Consider the following 22973-nt stretch of genomic DNA (forward strand, 5'->3'; position numbering starts at 1 on the left):
CAATGCGCACCAAATCCAGTAGACACTTAAACAGCTTCTTCCCTCTAGCCATTAACTCCTTAAACAGTCACTGACGTAGTCACTCTTCTTGTACTACAAATACTGCTACTGGTTACTCTAAAATGGTTCAATGATTTGTTGTTTACGATGATACTAATGCAGCGTGTTATACCGGAGACAAATTCCTTGTGTGTTCTACATACTTGGCCAATAAAGATGATTCTGATTCTGATGTCCTCATCACCCGTGTCATGCGCGGAGCTGAGTGTTGGACTGACCATCTCATGGTCAGATCCAAACTCCTCATGAGCATTCAACCCCGTCATCCAAGGACAGCTCCCAACAAAAGGCTCAACTGTGCAGCATTGAACAACCTCACCACCAGAGCCAACCTGCGGCGACTCCTTGCTGAAAACCTTGACAAGATCCCGGAGGAATCAGGTGACTGGCCAGCTCTGCACCAGGCTATCCAGAGCACAGCTTCGGAGGTGCTTGGCCAGTCAAGGAGACGCCACCAGGATTGGTTTGACTGCAACTCAACCGAGATACATACACTTCTGAAAGCAAAGCATGAGGCTCATAAAGCTCTCCTGTCCTGCCCTACATCTCTCACCCGTAAAGCTACCTTTTCTGCAGTTAGAACAGTGACCCAGCGAGCACTCCGTATCATGGAGGACACCTGGTGGGTGCAGAAGGCAAATGAGATCCAAAACCTGGCAGACTGTAACAACACCCAGGGCTTCTACAATGCCATCAAAGCACTGTATGGTCCCAAGAAGCGGGCAATTGCTCCAGTCCGATCAGCTGATGGCTCTGCACTCCTCAAGGACCACCATGAGATCCTTGCCCGTTGGGCAAACCACTTTGAAAATCTTCTCAACCATACCAACCCTGTCAACCCACACATTCTGGACAATCTTCCAGACCTGTCAACAATCATGAGCCTCGACGCCCCACCATCCTATTCTGAAACCCAGCAAGCCATTGCGGGCCTAAAGAACAACAAAAGCGCTGGACCTGATGGCATCCCTGCAGAGGTTTTCAAACACGGAGGTTATCTCCTCACGCGCCGACTGCACCTCCTGATTCAAAACATCTGGGAACATGGGACCGTCCCGCAGGATTGGAAGGATGCTAACATCGTTGTTATTTATAAGCAGAAAGGGGACAGAGCAGCCTGTGGGAATAGCCGAGGAATCTCTCTCCTCTCCACCGCAGGAAAGATCTTGGCCAAAATCATGCTCAGCAGGCTGGTCGAGCACATCTCAGAAGGTGTGCTTCCAGAAACCCAGTGTGGCTACCGGAAGACTAGATCCACCATTGACATGATCTTTGTTTTAAGACAGCTAATGGAGAAAAGCAGAGAACATCACAAGGACCTGTACATAGCCTTCATCGATCTCAGCAAAGCCTTTGACACCATCAACCGTGAGTTGCTCTGGAAACACCTCTCCAAACTTGGGGTGCCACCCAAGTTTCTCTGCATCCTCCAGCAGCTGCATGATGGGATGCAAGCCAGAGTGCTCATCGGAGGACTCCAGTCAGAGCTCTTCAAGGTCAAAGTCGGGGTGAAACAGGGCTGTGTCTTGGCTCCAGTGCTTTTTAACATCCTCCTCTCTGCCACCACGTGCCTCTTCCACCGTGGCACGGGACATGAAGACGGTGTCCATATAGAGTACCGCCTACACGGAAGCCTCTTCAACATCAGACGGCTCCAGGCTCACACAAAGACAAAAATCTGTCAGATCTGTGAGCTTCAGTATGCTGATGACTGCACTATACTAGCTCACAGTTCAAACTCTATGCAGCACGCCCTGGACACCATTTCCAATCTGTACCAATCCTTTGGTCTTCAGATCAACATTAAAAAAACTGAGGTCATGTTCCAACTCGCTACCCCAACTTCCACATCCCCCAGCTTTCACATTAATGGCACTCCACTAAACGTAGTGGACCATTTCACCTACCTTGGCTCCACTTTATCTTAAAACTGTTCCCTTGACACTGAAGTCCACACCCGTATTAATAAAGCATCATCATCCTTTGGTCGCCTACGCAGCAGGGTCTTTGAAAACCGAAACCTGAAGACCTGTACCAAGATTGCTGTGTACAACGCAGTGTGTCTCTCCACTCTGCTCTACGGGTCAGAGTCATGGACTCCATATCGCCGGCACATTACTACCTTGGAAGCCTTCCACATCCGCGGCCTGCAAAAGATCCTTGGCCTATCCTGGGAAGATCGAATTCCCCATACAGACATCCTCAAAAGCACCAATTCCATCTGCATGGAAGCGGCCGTGGCGAAAAAACATCTTCGGTGGATTGGACACACCATTCGCATGCCAGACAACCGCCTGCCCCGCCAGGTCCTCTATGGCCAACTGAGAGGTGCAAAGCGTTCTGCTGGGGGGCAAAAGCGACGCCTCAAGGACTACAGCAGGGACCTCCTAAAGCGAGCCAACGTCAACCCCACGCAGCTTGAAACACTTGCACTCAACAGACCAACCTTGTCAAGATCACTTGTGCCACTGCAATCTCTCAAATACACAAAATTAACCAAGCCAGACGAACCGAGAAACGTATTCAACGACACCAGCGGGCAGCTGGTACCCCCCTGGCACGCGGTTTCCCTTGCTCCATCTGTGGTCGAGTCTGCGGCTCAAGAATCGGTCTCTATGCCCACGAGAAGTAGCACCAGCGACAGTGACAGACTCGCTGACCCCCCCCCCCCCCCCCACCACCTTACCCATCCTCCCCTCCCTTGGAGCAAGTGTCATCATCAGACATGATGGACAGCTAACTGTGCGTGTGCGTACATGTACGAATATATGGGTACACACAGCGAAAGCGAGAGATAGATGTTATGCGGCGTTAGGTTTGTGGGCGATGTGGTAGGCGATGCAATCCACTGCTTTTCGCTTGCACTCCGTTTTGCCACGCTCTCATGGCAGATAGTTTCCTTCCCTTCTGCTGTTGATAATTCTTAACCTCGTCTCACCGTTGGCTGCCGTTGCCGTCTCCACGGTCATTCTCTTAACATTGTAGTCAAGTGAGAAAGTAGTCGGAAGAGAGCGAGAGAGTAGAGCCTGGGGACAAAGAGGATGAGAGAAGGGAGGGATTGGGAGATAAAATGTAAAGAATCAGCATTGAGCGATAGAAGCGTGAATACCTCAGGGATGGCTTATCACTTTTAAATGCTCCTCTGTGTCCCCCCACCCACCGTTCCTCCTCCACTGTGCTCTAGGAGGAAGTAAGAAAAGGTTATTATGTTTCCTTTAAAGATGGCTCGCTTCCCATCTACGCCTTTCATTTCAAAACGGAATAACCTCTACTTTTCACTCTGCACCTTCATCTCTCTTTTCAGTACAAAACACCTGGTTCTCCCCTCAACCTCTGGCTCGTGTTTTTTTCAAAATGAGCCACCTTCAGCCCGTACTTCCTTTCAATCCCAATATTTCTATTTTGAGTAGAACCAGTGAATTGTCAGAAGATCAATTAGTGCATTTGACTCGGAGCTCAAGCTTCAGCGATCATACACAGCTGTGTTTATTAAAAGTGGGCTATGGAGCTTTAATCTTTCTAAATGTCATTCATACACTGGGGCTTCCGCCGTCCATCTTCCTCCCTCTTTTAGAAAGGTGAAGATGGTGGAAATCTGGTGTTGGAGGACGGCAGGGAGCAGCTGATGTATGAAGTGCCACTGAACGAGACGGGTTCCGCCGGCCTTGGAGTCAGCTTGAAGGGCAACAAGTCTAGAGAGACTGGCGAGGACTTGGGCATTTTCATCAAGTCCATCATCCATGGAGGCGCTGCCTACAAGGTACATCATCTCTTTTGACTGACCTGCTAAAGTAACATTTTCAACCACATTTATTGCTCAGCTGAGTAAAAATTTTGAAATATGATTTGAAAGGGTCAATAGTCACAGGATCTTAAATAAAACGTAAATAAAAACAGAATACTGTACAGAGATTTGCAGATTTGTTTGTACCCATATTCAACTGAATACCGTACAAAGGCACGATATTTAATGTTCAAACGGATAGACTATTTGTATTTATTTATTTATATATTTAGTTTGCAAATATTCACACATTTTGAATTTTATACCTGAAACACATTTTTAAAAAGCCGGCGGCAACCATCCATCCATTTGTTATCCACACCGCTGATCCTTTTAAGGGTCACTGGGATGTGCATCACACATTTTCAATGAGAGACACGTCGGGTCTGCTGGCAGGCCACTCTTGTCGTTGCACTCTTTTACTATGACACCACACTGTTGTAACACATGCACAATGTTGCTTGGCATTGTCTTGCTGAAATAAGCAGCGATGTCCCCTGACGGACCTTTCAGCATTAATTGTGCCTTCACTAATGAGCAAGTTAACTAATCGACCCCCACATCATCATAGATGCTAGCTTTTGAATTTTGAGCTTGAAACAATCCTGAAGGAGCTTTTCCTTTTTGGCTCATAAGGGCATGATGTCCACAATTTCTCAAAACATTGGGCTCGTCAGACCACAGAACACTTTTTCTCCTTTGCATCAGTCCCTCTTCAATGACCATGGGCCGAGAGAAGCCGGCAGTGTTTATGGGTTTTGTTGATAAATGGCTATTGCTTTGCATAGTCGACTGTAAAGCTCCACTTATGAATGGAAAACTGAACTGTATTTACTGAAATTGGTGTTCTGAAGTGTTCCTTAGCCCATGTGTTGATATCCTTTTCATACTGATGTCGGGTTTTGATTCAGTCCCCCATGAGGAATCGAAGGCCAGGAGCCTTGCCGCTTTCATGCAGATTTCTCTAGATTCTCTGAGTTATGGCCCGGGGATGATGAAATCCTAATATTTGTTGGAACTGTACATTGAGAAACTATTAGACTATTTACTCATGCAGTTGTTAACAAAGTCATGAATCTTTCCACTGAACTTGTTGATCTGTGAAATGTTCCAAACAGTTTTCTTTTTAGTGTTCCTCAACTTACCCCGTCTTTTGCAGCCCCTGTTCATGCGTTATTGGAACTTCTTGCAGAAATCAAATTAGACGTCAGACAGTATTTAACCCTCGCCACCCCCAAAAATAAAACATTGTTCATCAACTTGAACGTAAAAAATATTGTCTTTGTAGTGTATTCAGTTGAATATAGTTTGAATAAAAAATCTTTTTATTCTTTTTTTTTTTGGTGTTTTTTTACGTTTTACACAACATGACATCATCGGATTTGAGGTTTGTAATAGAAATGGCAATAATTTGGTGTCTTTCCCCATTTGTTTCAAGGCAAAGTAAGACAAGTACAGGAAAAATCTTGATATGGTTGTCCAGGGTTTCGCCCAGAAAACTTGCTAAGCCTAGTGGAAGAGAAGCTGCCCGGTTTCATAAAAATGATGTAATTTTCTTCAATGAACTGACTGTATTTACATTATTTATTGGTAGGCCTGTCATGATAATTTTTTTCCTTAGGATAGATTCACCCAGAAAATATTACAATAAAATAAAATAGTCTTGTATTCTTGTTTTTGCCACTGATACGCCATATGCGGCGTTTGCCAGACTACACAAAACTCCATCTTGTCTGGTTGTGTTCTCGTCTAGGACCTTGACTGTGGTAAAAGGTTTTTAGAACTCATCAATTTAAACTGTAATCCAATGTTGATTTAGTTCACAAAATTACAGCGTCCCACAAGGAAGGTAAAAATACAGTTAAAAAGGAAAATGCAGGGTTCGTCCGTCATGGGACGCCGGCATCAAGAGGGAGTCGCTTCGCCCGAGGCGGGGCCATGACTGGCGGGTTGGATGACCGCCGAGGCAGCCTCGGCTACGACTCGCAGTCAAGTAAATGGAGCCCAGCGTGCACTCGAGAACATTTTTACCACATATTTTTGATACATATGGTTTTTAGAGTGGAAGCGATTTCGGTGGGTTATACAATTCTTTTCTGTCACCACATCGTGAAAGGGCACCTGTGCACGCAAATTGGGCAACATAGATCCCTGGCATAGCCTGGCGTGTGTGACAGGAAAAGCCTGACCAAGTTTATTTCGTAATGGGTGAAACCCTGGCTGTCTTAACACAACACGCTACTGCAGGATCGCTGTCGTGTTGTCTTCCTTTTAAATTCGTCCTTCGGGCCGGCTTGAACTCCTAGCGGACCTCCCTGTAACACATTCGTTAAATGCGGCATTTTAAAAACATTCCGGAACTGTGGAAACCTCCAAATGTCCGCGTCCAGATCTAAACAGACTAAAAGTTAAATATGAAGTACCTCCCTACCATGGCAAGATGGCATCTTTATACCATATTTAGATGGGTCCCAAAAAAACCCCAAAAAACTTAAATGTTGTGTTGCACATTTGTGCAGCGCCCCCCCCCCCCCCCCCCCAAAAGTTTGATGAAACAAATTATATTTTTAATTTTGTATTTTGTCTGTCATGAATTATTCAATCAGTCAAAAATACACGTACATGACAAATACAAGGTTTGAAGAACATCTTGTGATGGATTGCTGTCCATTTGTCAAGCCATTGCTCTTGCCATTGTTCATTCATTTGTCTGGCTTTTGCCATTTTCTCTTTTCCTCTGTGTTTCCTGTCAACCGCTTCTTTCCCACCCTTGTCCTCTCTTTGTCTTTCTTCCTGTCTTTCACTGATGCCATAGCTCCTCTCCCTATGCAGGGCATCTCTTGTGCAGACCCTTGACCCCCATTGACCTCAAGGGTCCATGTCTCATCAACTCTGCAGCCATCTTATCTTGATCACTCAGCACACACTTCTAGTTGTGAGTCTATCATAAGAAAAAAAACCCCACCCATTTCAGCAGTTTGGAGATTTTGCCACTTGGCCCCTTCCTTCGTTTAACATGTCAGCCCCCCCCCCCCTTTGCCCCCTCTTTGCTGCTCTCAGATCTGTCGCACATTACAAGGAAGCACACCGAGAAGAGTGTGGCGTTGAAGATAAATGGCTGGTCTGGGATCAGGGAAGCTAGACAGGAGCTCCCTAAAGTAGCTTCAGAAGTAGTTTTTCTGACAGCTGCCTTTGCAGATTGCACTCAAACAGAATGGCCCAATAACAGACGGGCGAAGCAGGTTTCTGGGACGTGATACCACACAAGAGGAAGAAAAGCATTGAAAAAGAGATGACAGTAGTGAGGGAGTAGAGAAATAAGCAGTGTCACACAACAGAAAAGATGGAAAAGATTTAGAAGGGCAAAGTGGGAGAAAATAATGAAATGTGGAAACATTCATTGGGATCAAAATATTCGAGGGCTTGCGTGTCTCTCCTTCAGTATTGATGCATGCTGATGAAAAGCAGCGCAGGCTCCCAATGAGACTTTACGGCGGCAGGCTCAGGCGGAGGAGGGGACGCCAGGTTCCGTCGAGAAATGTCATGCTAACCGTCACTCAGCAGGCAGAGGGGATGAGATGAAAAGAAGACTCCTGTTGAGAACTAACCTATTTCTCTGAAATGCATTGGAAAAAAGTTGTTCCACTTTATGTCTGATCCACATCTTTTTCATGTCTACTCAAAAGAGAGCTCAAGAAAATGTAGGCTCGATTCACGCCTCTTCTGTCTGTTGCTTTTTGCCTGTTTGCAACTACATTTCAAGTGATAAATATTCAATCTAACCCTTTACGTTCAATGAACATGTACAACAACCCACGTGTAGAAATACAAATACAGTATTAAATGTTACACAGAGTTAAGCTGGCCTGGTCTGACTCTGATTTAAATGGGGGTAACCTCCACGTTAGGGCTGCTCCCTAGACACTCTGGAGGAGGTGGGCAACAGGAGGATGCTAGCTAAGCTAAAAGCTATGATGGACAGTCCCTCCCACCCCCTCCAGCCCGCCCTGACAGCACTAGGTAGCTCCTTCAGCCAGAGACTGTTACACCTGCGCTGCAAGAAGGAGAGATACCGCCGCTCGTTCCTACCGACTGCTGTCAGGCTGCCGGATAAAAAATAAAAGGATGTGAGGTGAAAAACAATTGTAAATGGCACAGCCACCTTATCTATATCTATATTTATATTGCACTTAATTGAACGGTGTACATTGAAACTCTAACATTTATTTTGTGAATGCAAACACTTCTTTCTTCTTTCTACCCACATTCTTGCTGCTGTAGACTGTAAATTTCCCCAGTGTGGGAAAAATAAAAGGATATCTTATCTTATCTTACTCTACTGCCTCATCTTCAATTACGCAAAATTATGGCTTAGATTTATATAACGGCTTTCGTGGGACCAGAAAATCAGTCATTGTGTGTCGTTCAGGCCTTTTTTGTTATGTGCTAGAGTATGAGTGTGTTTAGTTTTTGTATTTATTTTTTAATGTATTCTTTTTTCTCGGTGCGTTACCACCCCTACCTTCGACATCAGTCCAGATGGTGCCTGACGATTGCCAATGCAGCTTTATTTATATTGAACATTTCATACAGCAGGCAACTCATTGTGCTTCACACAAGCAAAGACTAAACACCTACGAGCATTTGCAAACACAATGGTTAACGACATTCACAAGCAAAGCAAAGAAAACAAAAGTAGCTTACAAAACTTACTAAGCTGTACATTGACAACATTTAAACAGATTAAAAGAAACATTAAAAGAACAACAACAACAAATAAAGTCATTTTTTTTAAATAGCTAGAAGAAAAAGATGATTTAAAAATGTTTAGGAGACCAAATTTTTTTAACCTGATTGCAAATTATTTCTACTTAACGAAGCGGGGTCAAACGTCAGCACTGGCCATAATGGACCATTCATAACGCCACACTCTTAATTGTGTCTTCTCATCTTTTTTGTCCTTTGATTCATTTTTCTCTGTGCATTACCATCCCCATCACACTCTGTCAACGCCTCACTTATTTTATACCTCACTTTCTTTTCCTCGTCTTCTCTACGTTGGCTCTTCACAAGTGGCTGCTTTGTAACACTTAAACATGATCTAGTGCCCACAGAGGCTATTCCATTAGCCGGGCTATATATTTATCATGGCGCTCCGGCTCCACAATTATCTCGCAGTCACCTTTTAGTCAGCCTCTCTCTTTTATTTTTATTCTGCACTTTGTGTGTTTTTCATTTGACGTGTTCTTCATGTCAGCTGGCCGGCTTTCCTGTTAACATCATCACCAACTTCTTCCCGCAGGACGGCCGGCTGAGAGTAAATGACCAGCTGATTGCGGTCAATGGTGAAGCGCTGCTTGGACTGTCCAACCATGCCGCCATGGAGACGCTGAGGCGCTCCATGTCGTCGGAGGGCAACGCCCGTGGCACCATCCAGCTTGTGGTGCTGCGAGCATCCAGAGTGGAGGTGACGATTCATTGTCTTGATGATTATGCATTGTGCCTTAAGCACACCAATGCTTCACGATGACAATTTTGTCCAAAAAACAAAAATAAAAACGACCTCACTCTTTTCTTGCCCCGCGGTAATTATCCGAAATTGATTTGAGGCAGGAGAGGGTTTCACAAGTCTTACGAATGTTCATGATGTGCATCGGCTGTGACGCAGCTCAGGTTTTTCCTTTTGTCTTCCGCTTTGATTTGTTTTTGTACGCTGCTTCTCGAAGTTTTGATTTTTTTTGTACACAGTTGCTCGATGGAGTATTTGCATGCATTTTATTTTTATGTTCTGTTGGGGGGTTTTTTTCTTCAATTTTATATATACATATTGCTAAAACGCCAAGTTAAAAAGAACAGAACCTTGTTCATTATTCTGTAAGGATGTTCATTTAACAAACATGAAGGGTACAGTTATATTCAAACACCCCAAAAGTCATTCAGAAGCATCTCTGGGAATGTTAGGGACCGCTAAAGACAGTTAACTTTGGTGATAATTTTCCTTGAATAAAAAGGGTGGGAGGTACTTCTTATTCCTCCATGCAGGATGAATTTATATATCTTTTTTCCTCAGCATTTACACAGAATTTCTGAAAAAAAAAATCAAATTTCTTTTATTCTTTTTCCTCGCAGGGACAGTCCAATGCCATGAACGCCGCCACCAATCGAGCCACCCTTCATCAGTCTTCCGACAATCAGGTACAAGAGGCCAGCATCAGCCCGCCGCCTCATCCACAGCGCTCCTCCTCCCTCCTACCAACACTGTGGAGGCGAGCGTCTGAGCCACTACCTCAGGGCCACCGGCAGAATTGCACACAGAGGCCAGGGGAGGCACATCCCAGCCACGTCTTGAGCCATAGGGAGAGGCGCAGTTGTTACACATTTGGTCTCGCGCAGGCTAACGTTGAATACAGGGAGGAGGCCAGCGGCTACGGGCCCGCCCATGAGTTTGCGTCTCATGCCTTCACGCCGAGAAGCTTTCCGAGAACTGCGGAAGTCATGAGGAACATGGAGTACAGCTGCACACACGGACACACACACATGCAAACAGAAATCGCACTCGATTACCCACACGGTCACAGTGGCCCTCACTGTCACACTCTGGCCCACCCTCATGGCAGCTCGAAGAGGAACGCGTACACAGAAGACATCCGGGCAATGGCCGGCCAGATGTACGGCGACCCGCTCCCCCACAGCAGTGAAGCAAGCACGCAGAGATACAGAGACACACACTTGCATTACTACGCATACAACCGCGCTCTCACTTGACAACATCACCTACGGGTTTTCGGTGGACTCTTTTATCAGTTTGTGTGTGTGTGTGCATGCGTGTGCATGTGGAGTCGTAGATGCGTGTTTTTCAAAGGCATTGCCCATAAGCAAGCTTGCATAAACACTTCTTGGCTCTGTATGCAGCTCCTCTCCTGTCCACTTGTAATGCATGGAAATGATCTTTGCTCATGACATTCTCATCACCTCTCACATCACTGTTATCTATAAGCCTGTTAGCCACTTTTCTCTTCACTATTTTTTCTCGGGGGACCTCCAGCCTTCAGTTTCTCTGCTTCTATTCTGCCTATTCTCCATTCCTCTTTTAATAAAGGTAATCCAAAGCCTCCTGCATGCTGGTTTATTTTGCCCTGGGTTTTTCAGCCACAGTTTCTCAATTTGCACTTTTTACCTATTAAATGATCCTCTTTTCTCTCTCCAACCCTTTTCTGCCCTTTCCTTTGGTATGCACACCCATAAAAATGTGGGTTTGATTTACTCAGATCCTAACGGTGGGCCCTAGATTGCGTGTTCAATTCAACAGATTGCCACAGCTATTGGTGGGCTCGTGATCTACTAAAATTGCCGTTTAATTGGCAACAAGTATAAAGTTTCGGAGACTGTCCTATTTAAATGAAGGGTTCACATTTTGGGTAGCGCAGACGGTTTTCACCATTGAAAATTTAGTACACCACTACGAAATGAAGTTTGACAATATGGAGTTGAAAGTGTGAGTGGAAGAGGCAAACTAACCCTGGATATTTTGCAGGCTAAATTGCACATGCTATATTCAACTATTTACACCTACCCCACCGAGTGTTTTGCACATTTATGTCGAAATATGTTAAATGAATTGCACAGTTTACCGTTTGACATGCTCAGCCAGATTGCCCGTTTAGGTAGTCTGGGTGTGCCCGGTGAATAAATCAGTTTTCACATCTCCCGTTTTTACATATGCATACTTTTAAACTTTCAGAGCAACACAACTCCTAGCAAAAGGAGGCTGACTGCGGCACATTGTTGCTGTAAAACAGTGTGTTAAAAGTCAATTTTCTGGTCCGCTAATCCTCACATGAGGCGCGGGGCGTGCTGCAGCCTATCCCAGCTGTCTTTAGGTGGGGGACACCCTAAACTGGTTGCCAGCCAATCGCAGGGCACGCATAGACGAACAACCATCTGCGCTCACACTCGCACCTAGAGACAATGACAGTGACCTGACACCCATGTTTTTGGAATGTGGGAGGAAACAGGAGTACCCGGAGAAAACCCACCCATGCAAACTCCACATAGTAAGCCCGTAGCCGGAATCGAACCCTGCACTTCTGCACTGTGAGGGCGACACACTAATCAGTTGACGTACGGGCCGCCGTGTCCGGAAAAACAAATAGCGGACATATTTTTACCACTACATTTTCCGTCGTGAGTGGGAGATTTAGTTTTGGTCAAATGAGACCAATGTTGAACTTTTTGCCCAAAATTCCAAAAGGTATGTTTGATGCAAACACAAAATATGTTTTTACCAAAATCATACCACCCTATGGTGAAGCTTGGTGGTGGCAGCATCATGCTCTGTGGCTCCTTTTTTTTTTTCTTCAGCTGATACTGAGGCCTTTGGCAAGGTGGAGAGAATAGTGAACAGTTGGAAATTCAGCATCAGCGTGAGCACAAGTCCTTTAGACTTCTGTTAGAAAGCAAAAAAACAAAACAAAACTGTTTGTAAGCACGTACTCAAACAGCTGAGATTTACTTTAGGTCAATCAAAGGCACCTTTAAAGGTGGCCCATGCATGCATTTGAGTGTGAAGTTAATTCTGAATGCAGCCAAATCCTGTTTTGGGTGTGTAAACATATGTAACCAGTTTCATTTCATTTGCCCTCTTTTTCAAAAAGTCAGTTGAGTTGTACAGGTTATAGGTCACATTATTTGTGGAAAAGGTTTGGCAACTATTTATCTCGGTCTGGTTTGTTATATAAGCCTGGCATTTCAGCCGGAGTGTGTTGACTTTTTAGATGCGCTCTAAGCCTTAAGAAGCCTGTTGTATACATGCGGCGATTGCATCCAGCCGAATAGATGGATCCCCTCCTGTTTACGTGTTGTGCTGGGATTGAGATACGCTCTGAAGACGGGATTGTCTGCTTCGCCTCGGGCCGTCTGTTTGTTTGGGAGCGTGCGAGCAATGATTAAGGTGTCAGTGGTACTGTCACAAATTTCCCACCAATCTGAAAAGTGACTGACAGCAGATACAGTCGTTAATAATGATACCCTTGGGACCCTTGTGATAGGGAAACCTTTCATTATTTTATGGCTTGTTGTGTACTGCTTGTGACAGCTGCACATCTATTTGTCCGGGAGAAGCTTATTTAATCCTCATCAGTCCGCTGTCTCCGTCTTCAGAAGGTGGGATGTTTCTTTGTTGTTGTGGTGGGGGTCGTCTGCATAGCGTGCTTGCATGCATTCTGTGGGGAAAAAAGAATCTTAATTACTTTACGTTGCGTAGATAGAGCCAGGGAGGGACCAGCGGGAATGAGGCCCTGGCGGAGATGCTTATTGTCAGACTTTGAATTAATTGCAGTTACATGTTGCTGACATCTGTCAAAGGGCGAATTTGTTCAACACTCGTTGCTGTGGGCTTGTTTGTGACAAAGCGTTTTTGGAATACCGGTACTGTATTTTCATGAGGCGGCACGGTGGTCGACTAGTTAGCACGTCTGCCTCCCAACTCAGAGATGTCTGGTTCAATTGCGGGCCTCGGCACTTCCCATGTGGAATTAGCACGTTCTCCCCCTGCCTGCGTGGGTTTTCTCCGGTTTCCTCCCGCATTCAAAAACAACATGCATGGCAGCTTAATGGAACGCTCAAAATTGTCTCGAGGTGTGATTGTTGTTCGTCTCTGTGTGCCCTGCGATTGGCTGACAACCAGTTGAGGGTGTACCCCGCCTACTGCCCCAAGACGGCTGTCATAGGCTCTAGCATGCCCGCGACCCTTGTAAAGATAAGCTCATTAGAAAATTGATGGATGTTCATGATGGGTAGGTTTCGTTGACAGTCCACACATTGATGACATGAAAATCCCTAACTTTACAAGTGGGAAGCATTTCTGTTGTTGTTGTTCTTGATTTTTTTGTTTGTTTGGGTTTTTTTTAAATTAAATTCATATATGGTCTTAATCTCAAAAAATGTATTCTGATGGAAGTTGTAGAGCTGTGAGCTCCTCCCAATACACCGACCAGGTGTGTGAGCTCCTCCCAATATCACTTTTCGACATTTGCAGGGTCGAAAAGTGATATTTATTTTCACTTTTCGACCCTGCAAATGTCTTCCAAATTGACAATCTCAGTCTAAATCTACATAGAACATAAAAAAAGCATTGCTCCCATGTCAATTGATGAGCTGAGCAAAGTAACTGTAAATCTAAAGTTAATATCACCAAATATCTAAACTTAATCCTGGATAACAGCAATAAACATGAACTTCAGAATTCCTCCAAGCAGCATGTCCCTGATTCACATGATTTGCATATATCCAGTCTTCAGCTGTGATGCATTCAACAAAAGAAATAAACCCCACAGGCCAATCCTACTGGGTAATACAATGAGTAACTCTAATCTTGTGATGTTTCAGTCAACATCATCCATTTTTGAAATAAGTCTGGTTTGCACGCAGCGCGTATTCTTGCACGTGAGCCTTTAATATCCATGTTTGTCATCTTTGGTTCTCTTCTTTGTACTTGCTTTTCCAGGAGCCTCAGCGCCACCGGGCCTACCAGGAGGCTTCTCGACCCTCAGAGCTCAACGGCGGCAGTCTCGCTGACAAGTATTTGTATGGTGGCGCCGGCAATGGTGAGTGCACACTTGACTTTGCTCGACCATAAAAAATATTGCTCCATTTGAACTGTCACAACACTGAGTGTTTGTGTTCTCCCGTTATCTGCGACTGAGTGTGCACAGCATGTACGTCAACATGTGTTTGTCAAAGCTTTTGACAGTGTTGTTTTTCTGTTTTTTTTTCACTCACGCCACTTGAGCAGCCATTCAAGCATTGTTATGCCCTATATTAGGTCCTACCAACCATTCATTTTCAATCCCGCTTATCCAGATCAGGGTCACAGGGAAGGTGGAGCCTTTCACAGCTTACTTGGTGCAAGAAACGGATGGGCTACACCCTGAACTGATCTCCTGTCAACCACCGAATAGACAACCGTTCACACTCAAATTCCACCTCTGGACAATTGAGTATATTCAATAAAACCAACATATTGTACATGTTATTGGACCACGGGAAAATGCTGGACTACCTGTAGAGAACTCACTGAAGCACAGGGAGAACATGTCAACGCTACACACAAAAGCCCAAGCAGAGGCTTGAACCCACACCTTCTAACTGTCCGTTTTACAAGTATATTACATTCCTTTCAAGCAATGTTGACATTTTGTGTTCACATGATGAGGATAAGCGCTTCGGAAAATTAATGAATGAATATCTAAGCCTCAGTCGGGTGTCTTTGTATTGGCAAAAGAGGAAGTCACGAGCAAGCTGCATTAACTTTTGGTGTGAAATAGATCTGACCTTGGAATGATGTCGATGTAATTGCCTGATTTACATAAATAGTCATTTGCTGCAAATGTGTAATTGAGTTCAAACAACAACAAAAAAGACTCCCAGATTGATTTGTATTCATTCTTGATTCCCCCTGTCTGCTGGGAGCTAAAGAGCCTCCTTGCATTGTCAGATCTCCATCCGATTATGGCAGCGGTTGTATTGGCAGTCATTTTGTGCACGGGGGGCGGAGGGTGAACACAAAAGGTTTTACAACAGGGATATGAAGGCCTTGTTTCCCGTCTGGGGGTTTACGATTTAAGGAAAAGTTGAAGGATGAACGAAACTCCAACGTATGTTTGCATGGAAATCATTCTTTAGTGTGTTTTAGTTTTGTGCAGTCGTTTTAGGTTTTTGTTTTGAGTTGGGTTTTTGGGGGGGGGGGGTGCGGGGTACATATAGGCTTGCCCTCTCTACATGTCTGTGTATTTTATTTGATTTTTTTAAAGTTCATTTTTGCAGTATCTGGTCCCAGGTATTCATTTTTGATTGATCTGTTTTTGTGGCGCTTTTTTAATACCTTGTTACAAGTATAAGTCTTGTGGCAAAATGTGCTCTGGCCAGCAAACAAATCTTGTCTGTGATTCTCTTTAGGTCCATATCCTGATGCAACCACCAATGGCAACCATAGTCTCTATGGCAACAATCAGGAAGATTCCAAGGAAGGTTTCCACCAGGCGCCTTCCTTGGGAACAAGGAAGGAAATGAGTCGAGACCCAGCTGTCATTCTCTCTCACTTCAGGTGTCCCCACATGTCACACTGCACCATCGTCTGCTAAATCACACACAAGGCCCGAGCACCATGTGGTTGTAAACATGCGTATTGTGAATATGTATACATTTTCAGGGTCACCTACACCGCAACCTTGAACTGCATCAACCGCTGGAAAGTTAGGAAAATATTAGCCACTGAAGCTCGTTTCACTCATTGATGGGCTTAAAATCCAGTGGAATATTGTTGATATTTCTTTAGTTCTGTAATTAAAAGAATTATAGGAGGAAAGAATTTGGGGGATTCATCGATATCCTCTGGCAAAGAATAGCCCGTCAAATTTACCCAAAACATACATGGAATGACAGAAAGGCATAAATGTGAGCTGGGTGAATGCTCAGCGTCGCCATACGAAAAAAATCCTCTCGTATGCTTGGCGAAACCCGTCCATCTTCTGGGCCCACCAAAACAGTGGCTTATGTATGGTGAGTATTGAGGGGACCCAACAATCACCCTTTACAAGTTCTCCCTCACCTTCCTTACCAGAGCTGCCCATCCAGATACAGAGGACACTTAACACCCATAAAGGGGACAGAAAAATTTCATCTGTTGCTTTAAAGCAACTCTCCCTCCTTCTAGAGCGTGTAATTAACAATTTGTCAACTATAGGTGTCAAAATCAGTTGTTTAATCGATTATTATGTTATTTTAGTTGTCACTGGCATTGTCTACATAATTGTTAAACTTAATTATGTCCGAATCCTCTGATTTCAGCTTCTCAACTGTAGTTATTCTCTGATATCATGAAAGCAGACGTATCATCTTTGGAGTTTAAGCTAAATGAGACATTTGCAAACATTTTCTTTCGTTTTAGAATGCAATGACCAACCCGTAACAGAACCCGTATCAAAAGGGTTAGTGAGTGCATCACTCCCTCTCATGTGAGATTGCCTAATTGTTTAGGGATTTTTGTAATCACGAAACAATACCAAATAAACAACAATAATTGGCAGTAAACAGAAACCAGGGAAAATCATGGTTTTGCAATGCACTCTAATCCATCCACCCATCCATTTACTAATCTGTTCATGCTGGCGAAGGGCGCGGGCGTGCTGGAACCTATCCCAGCTGTCTTCGGGCAGTAGGCGGAACACCCAGCCATTCACAGGGCACACATAGACGAACAACAATCACACCTAGGGACAATATAGAGTGTTCCATTAACCCCGGAACCCACGCAGGCACGGGGGGAACATGCAAACTCCACACAGGAAGGCCGGTGCCAGAATCGAACCCTGCACACCTGCACTGTGAGCCCGACGTGCTGACCAGTAGACCACCAATGCATTTTAACATAAAATGTATCCGATTCTTCAGTTAATTGATGGGGGTAATAGAATAATCGATTAAGTCCCCAAAATATTCAACAGTGACAGCCCTATAATCAACGTCTTGCTCTGGTGTTGTGACATGAACAAATGAACTAGCGATTGGCTGGCAACCAGTTCGGGGTGTACCCCGCCGACTGTCCGAAGTCAGCTGGGATAGGGGCGAACGCAACCCTCGTGAGGATGATTGATACATGGATGTATTTGCAGTATATCGTTGATAGTCTGAGTGGTGTTGAATTTAATATTTATCAGATTTCCTTGCTGAGGGCAGCTTTGGTATCTGGCTGCTGCCATCCTGAGAAAGTTGTGTTTTGAGGCCGGGTGTCTGTTTTGCAGGGAGCGTTTCCCGGATGCCCGAAAGGCCAGCTACAGAGACAGCAAAACTCGAAATCGAGAATCCAAAAGCATGGACATGGGTGAGCCCGCACGCCATCATCTCTGATCAGTGCATTTCTTTATTGGGATATGCAGACAGACCCCTTATCTTGAGGGATCTAACCTTGTGCATGCATGTGAATGGGAGACACAGGATTTTCGTGCACGCACACATGCGCGCATGAAAGATGAAAACTAAGGTTAATTGCTTGATGCCATTTAATGACCCCCACTGCAGTGTTTTCCAGTCGGGTTTTTACCAACCCTCTGTTCAATCCATTGTCATTAAACATCGGTTGTCTTTCTCACTTTTTTCCCTGTTCGGCCCTTGCTCGCTGTGAAAGCAGCTCCTCTGAAACTATCTCCTATGACTGTATTTTCCAATCCTGGTTCATTAGATTCCGCAGATTGGTTTTCTTCCTGCAGCACACGCCTCTGCCACCCAAGCTTGATTGCCTTTTCATTTTGGACCAGGGTGGCTTTCCAACACTCTCTCTCTGTCCCGCCCCCACTGACGCCCACTCTACTCACCCCCCTCGTCTGTCTCAATCTTTGGCCATTCTCAATTTGTTGTGCTTCCTCCATGCTAACTCTCCACTTCTGTTCATTGCTTTTGCATCTTGGCTGGAGCAAGAATGTACCTCCACTTGTGAGCAGTGCACCTCTCAAGGCTTTTCAGTCTCATGTGTTTGGCTTTGTCAGCGGTCTTGTACAGGTCGACTTTTATTAAATACCACTTGCCTGAAACGGGTGAACTCCCTTTGTTGACCTTGAAGGCCTTAAGCTTCAAGTGTATTGACCAGAGCTTAAGTACATACTTCGGAAAACACACGCACGTACGCACGCACGCACGCACGCACGCACGCACGCACGCACACACGCACACACACACACACACACACACACACACACACACACACACACACACACACACACACACACACACACACACACACACATATTATACACAATGACTAGTGCAATTCCTGAGTCTGTTTTTACAATCACTTGTTCATCAACAGATGTAGAAGCAACATGACCAGATACTCATATATTATAAATACCTCAATGTACTATATACAATAAATTGGAGATGAAAGGAGGATTTACATTTTTACATTTCCACTATGGTACAAGCAGACAAATACTTGGTATCATTTCAACCTCCCCAATTCTGGGTTATTTCGCCTCAGTTCACTCAATGAGTGAAACCCTACTTTTTCAGGTTTTAATATTTCCCCTTATTTTTTTTCTTTTAAAGAAAGTCAAATTTGTACATTTCAGTCTGTCGGGAGGATATTGCAGTTCCATTTATTTATTTCTTCAAAAATAGCTGTGGATGCCGAATTACAAACTGCCTTTCAGGTCATTTATGTCAACAGTACTCTGATGCAAAAGCAAATGCCAGATTTGGATTCCGTACGATTTCACCTTTCCAGCGATACCTTGGCTTTTGCAATCAGACCAGAAGTCGCTGAGAAAGGACAATTTAAAATTCGGCTGTCAAAGATATCTCAGCAACTGGTAATGCAATCAATATGAAATTTGAAATTTGGGCTTTCTGTGCTATGAATTACCCTCACACCTAATTGGAAGGGATGGGTTTTATGGGGGGGGTTTTCTCAGCAATCTGAGATGGAATGACCCTTCTCTTGTTTCCCAGTAATTTACCCTCTGAGAAAATTGACCTCATAAAGAATTAAAATCATGATTTCAGAAAGAAAGCAAATAATTGAAAACCCATTATTGTCTCCTGTGATGGTCCACATGTGGTGACTACCCGTAATCATGTTAGACTGAATTGGGGGTCGCTTAGCATGGTTCCTACCCCATAATGTCTGTGGTCATTTTTGTGAGGGAGTCCTCTCACACCTGTGGCTTCTGGACTCACCGCAATGAGATGTTGGACTACAGTTGCATATAAAGTTACCTCTCTCTCTCTTTCTCTCTCTCCTTCCCCTTCCCCCTCCCCCTCAGTGGCGGATGAGAGTAATGTGAGATCGCTTGCCGGACATAGAAAGGGTGAGTTCAAATTCTGACCTCATGAGCTTACTTATGACTGACTGATTAACCGGGGGGGGGGGGGGGGGGGGGGGCGAAAGTGGAGTGACATCATGTATATTTTGTAGGATTTTGCATGCATAAAAATTCATTTTGGTTGCTGCTGTCAATTTTTGATGTGCAAAAAGGACTGTACGTAAGGTTGCTGATACAGTATTGTACTTTTTTTTTTAGAAAAACGTTTGGTGCATGTTAACTGTAATTTTTTTACATTTCTTATCTCAATATAAAGATGATTCCGATAAATGATCATTTTAGCCACTATAATGGTGGCATAAATGTTTTTTGTTTTTTTAATCCAACAGCTCTTCCGCACTTCAGTGTTCTTCTCAGAGACATTTGTTATTTAATAATCACTTAAATGCGTTCACTGATTTAGGATGATATAATAATCTGCATTGCAAGGCAGCTAAAATCCAATGGTAAAATAATTTACAATTTATTTAAAACTATAAATCGTATAATTTTCAGAGTTTGGTTCTTCCTGTGAGTTACAGTATTCTCAAGTATGACTTGTACCTATTAAAATTAGAGCTCGGACTCGCACCCAAAATCCCTGTTGTCTCATCGTGTTGTCGGCAGCGAGGAAACTTCGGTTGGATTCAAAAGTTCCACTTCTAAATATTGAAAAGATTTTATTTTTAGTTTAAAATGACTTACCTCAACGAGAAGGCTGTGTCACAGTGTGGCTAAATGTAGAATCCTGGTTGGATATGGCGCCATTTATTGCTGTATATAGTAAATCTTTGTCGTGGCAGAAGCCGAATGCTAAGCTATCAATACGTCAGTTGCCATGGCTCTAACCTCATCTTTTTCCATTTCTTTTTCAACTTTCTTTTGGCAGTTGGCAAATACTGGCCACCTTCTTTAGCATTCTAGCAGTCATGTACCAAATATTGGTCAATAGATAAGCACTACAGTACCTCTAGTTACGCAATTAATTGTTTCTGGAAGAAATTTCTTAACTAGAAAATTTGGTCAGTAGAGTGACGGTTGTGCATAATGAAAAAAAACAAAGAATAGAGTCAAGCATACAAATGAATGTCATTCAACTTTTAACTGTATCCTCATGATTTTTTTGCCCTCTTTAGTTCATGTTCTCTCTCAGAAGTGGTTTTTGCCCGACATTTTCTAAAGAACTGATCCAAAAATGTTTGCTTTTGTCGACTTTTAACAATCCTTCGAAAATGTCCAAGGCAAACATCAGCATAGTGAGCGATCGCCCGACTGGTGAACACTTTTTCTGGGTGATTCACATTCACGTAAAACTATCGGAACGCCTCATGGCCTGAGGGGCGAATGACGAGGACGCTGCACAGACCCATATCAATTCATCTACGGCAGGGGTCTTCAATCCGGTTCCTCAAGGGCCGGTTTCCTGGATGTTTTCTACCTCTCTGTGCTGCAAGCACACCTGCTTGAAATGATCAGATAATCAGCCAAGTCTGCAGAAGCTGGCTGACGATCGACATCATTTGAAAAGGTCTGTTGCAGCAGGGAAAGATGGAAAACAGGCAGAACACCGGCCCTCGAGGAACAGGATTGAAGACCCCTGAATTCTACACCCACAGATTGCGTGTGGTAGAGGTCCCTCTTAGCCAATTGTATGAGAGGATGATGCTCGGTAGTAGCCAATGGCAGGGCAGCTATAAGTATGTTGCGTTCAGGAAACTCAGAGCTGCGAGTTGCAGCCCATACTGTATTTTTAACTTTCGTGTCTTGAAATTTCACTCAATATTTTCCCGTTGAGGCGTTTCAAAAATTTCGTATAAAGAGACGTTCGTAAGAAGAGGTACCACTATGCTGTATTTTAACAATATTATCATTAATTGAAAAGTGTTACCAAATCATCTGCATCAGAAATGCTCGGCCTGCTATGTCTAATATTTTGCTTTCATTTTCCCACCCTGCCTACCTGTCGGCCTCCCGGATCCTACCTCAGGAGCATTTTAGACCCACTCCCCCTTCCACTGAAAAGCTTTGTCTACTTTGCAACCATTATTTACAGTTGAGGCAAATAAGTAATTTAACAACTTCCAAGTTCACCCATTTAAAAAGATGAAAGGTTTGTCATTTCCATCCATACACATCAAGCGTGAGAGACAGAATGTAAAAAGAAATAAATAAAAACCAGGTAATCACATTGTACGATATTTAAACAATAAGTTTGTGGAAATGGGTTGCCAGTAAGTCTTGGGCACCTAGAAAACAAACAACTCTTCTGTCCCTCACAGGCCAATGACTTGCTCTTTAAGAAGTTATTCCAGCCTCCACTCGGTAACAGGATGTATGAATGGCACCTGTTTGAACTGGAGGCTGCCCAATACTTATTGGCCACCCATGTTCACAAATAAATTGTTGAAAAATCATACAATGTGATTTCTTGGCTTTTTTTTTATTCTGTCTCTCACGCTTGATATGTACCCATGATGAAAGTTTGCAAACCTCTCATCTTTTTAATGGGTTAGCTTGCAAATTTTTAAGTTGCCCCACTGTGCTCTCCTGACATTCCCCTTGTTACCTTGCTCTAGTAGCAAGTTGCTGAAAAGTGAAATGGTTAAATGCCCCTTAGCACCTTTCACACTGTTGCTGACCTCGAATGCCTTACACACTCAGCAGTCCCACAAGTACAGTAGCTTCGCCTCCTCCTCCAGCCTTTCCTCTCCCTCATCCTTCTCCTCATCCTTCTCCTCCTACTCTTCTCCCAGCTCCTCCCACCGGCTTTACTGCTATGATTTTCCGGGAATGTCTCATCACTGCCCGTAACACTGCAACACATGATTTACAGAAAAAAAAGTGACTATTTATGCTCTGCAGCATTCCACTCATGTTGTTTTCCTCCCATCTTCTGCTGACGTCTTTGCTAATGCGTATTGACAGTGCTTTTGCGTGTTTCTGGTTTTTGCTGACACTGCGTATTGGGCTGGCTTCCTGCGCTACACCCCTTCTCTTCGAGTTTTTTATGGGTTTGACATATTTCATTAGATGGATACTCTTAAGAGGCCTGCCTGCATTCTTTTAATCTAGCTAAAACCCTCTTTTCCTCTCAGGCAGAAGTGCTTCACTATTCTCTCTCTCCTTCTTCCCTTGTTCATTCCTTTTGATACCTCCGTTTTCAGAGTCTCATTTTTCTCACTTCCAAATGCATCCACTTCTTAGTGTTCCTTTTCCACTCGTATGTGGTTTATCTCTCTTCTGATAAACATGTTCCAGATTTGTGAAACTGCATC

General features: G+C 44.0%; 1 protein-coding gene across 2 annotated transcripts in view; it reads left to right on the forward strand.

The window, feature by feature from the left end:
* pard3ba (par-3 family cell polarity regulator beta a) overlaps positions 1-22973 on the forward strand; it is a 141578-nt gene that overhangs the window by 58487 nt on the left and 60118 nt on the right. For both annotated transcript variants that reach the window (XM_086128539.1, XM_086128549.1), the window contains 7 exons: positions 3635-3820; positions 9147-9311; positions 9974-10039; positions 14349-14448; positions 15800-15947; positions 17644-17723; positions 19660-19704. In XM_086128539.1, coding sequence (XP_085984665.1) covers positions 3635-3820; positions 9147-9311; positions 9974-10039; positions 14349-14448; positions 15800-15947; positions 17644-17723; positions 19660-19704 — 790 coding nt within the window. The remainder of the gene's footprint in view (positions 1-3634; positions 3821-9146; positions 9312-9973; positions 10040-14348; positions 14449-15799; positions 15948-17643; positions 17724-19659; positions 19705-22973) is intronic.

This window comes from Hippocampus guttulatus, chromosome 1 (genome assembly GCF_054856545.1).
Source record: "Hippocampus guttulatus isolate MCC_2025c chromosome 1, RoL_Hgut_1.0, whole genome shotgun sequence".
Lineage (NCBI taxonomy): Eukaryota > Metazoa > Chordata > Actinopteri > Syngnathiformes > Syngnathidae > Hippocampus > Hippocampus guttulatus.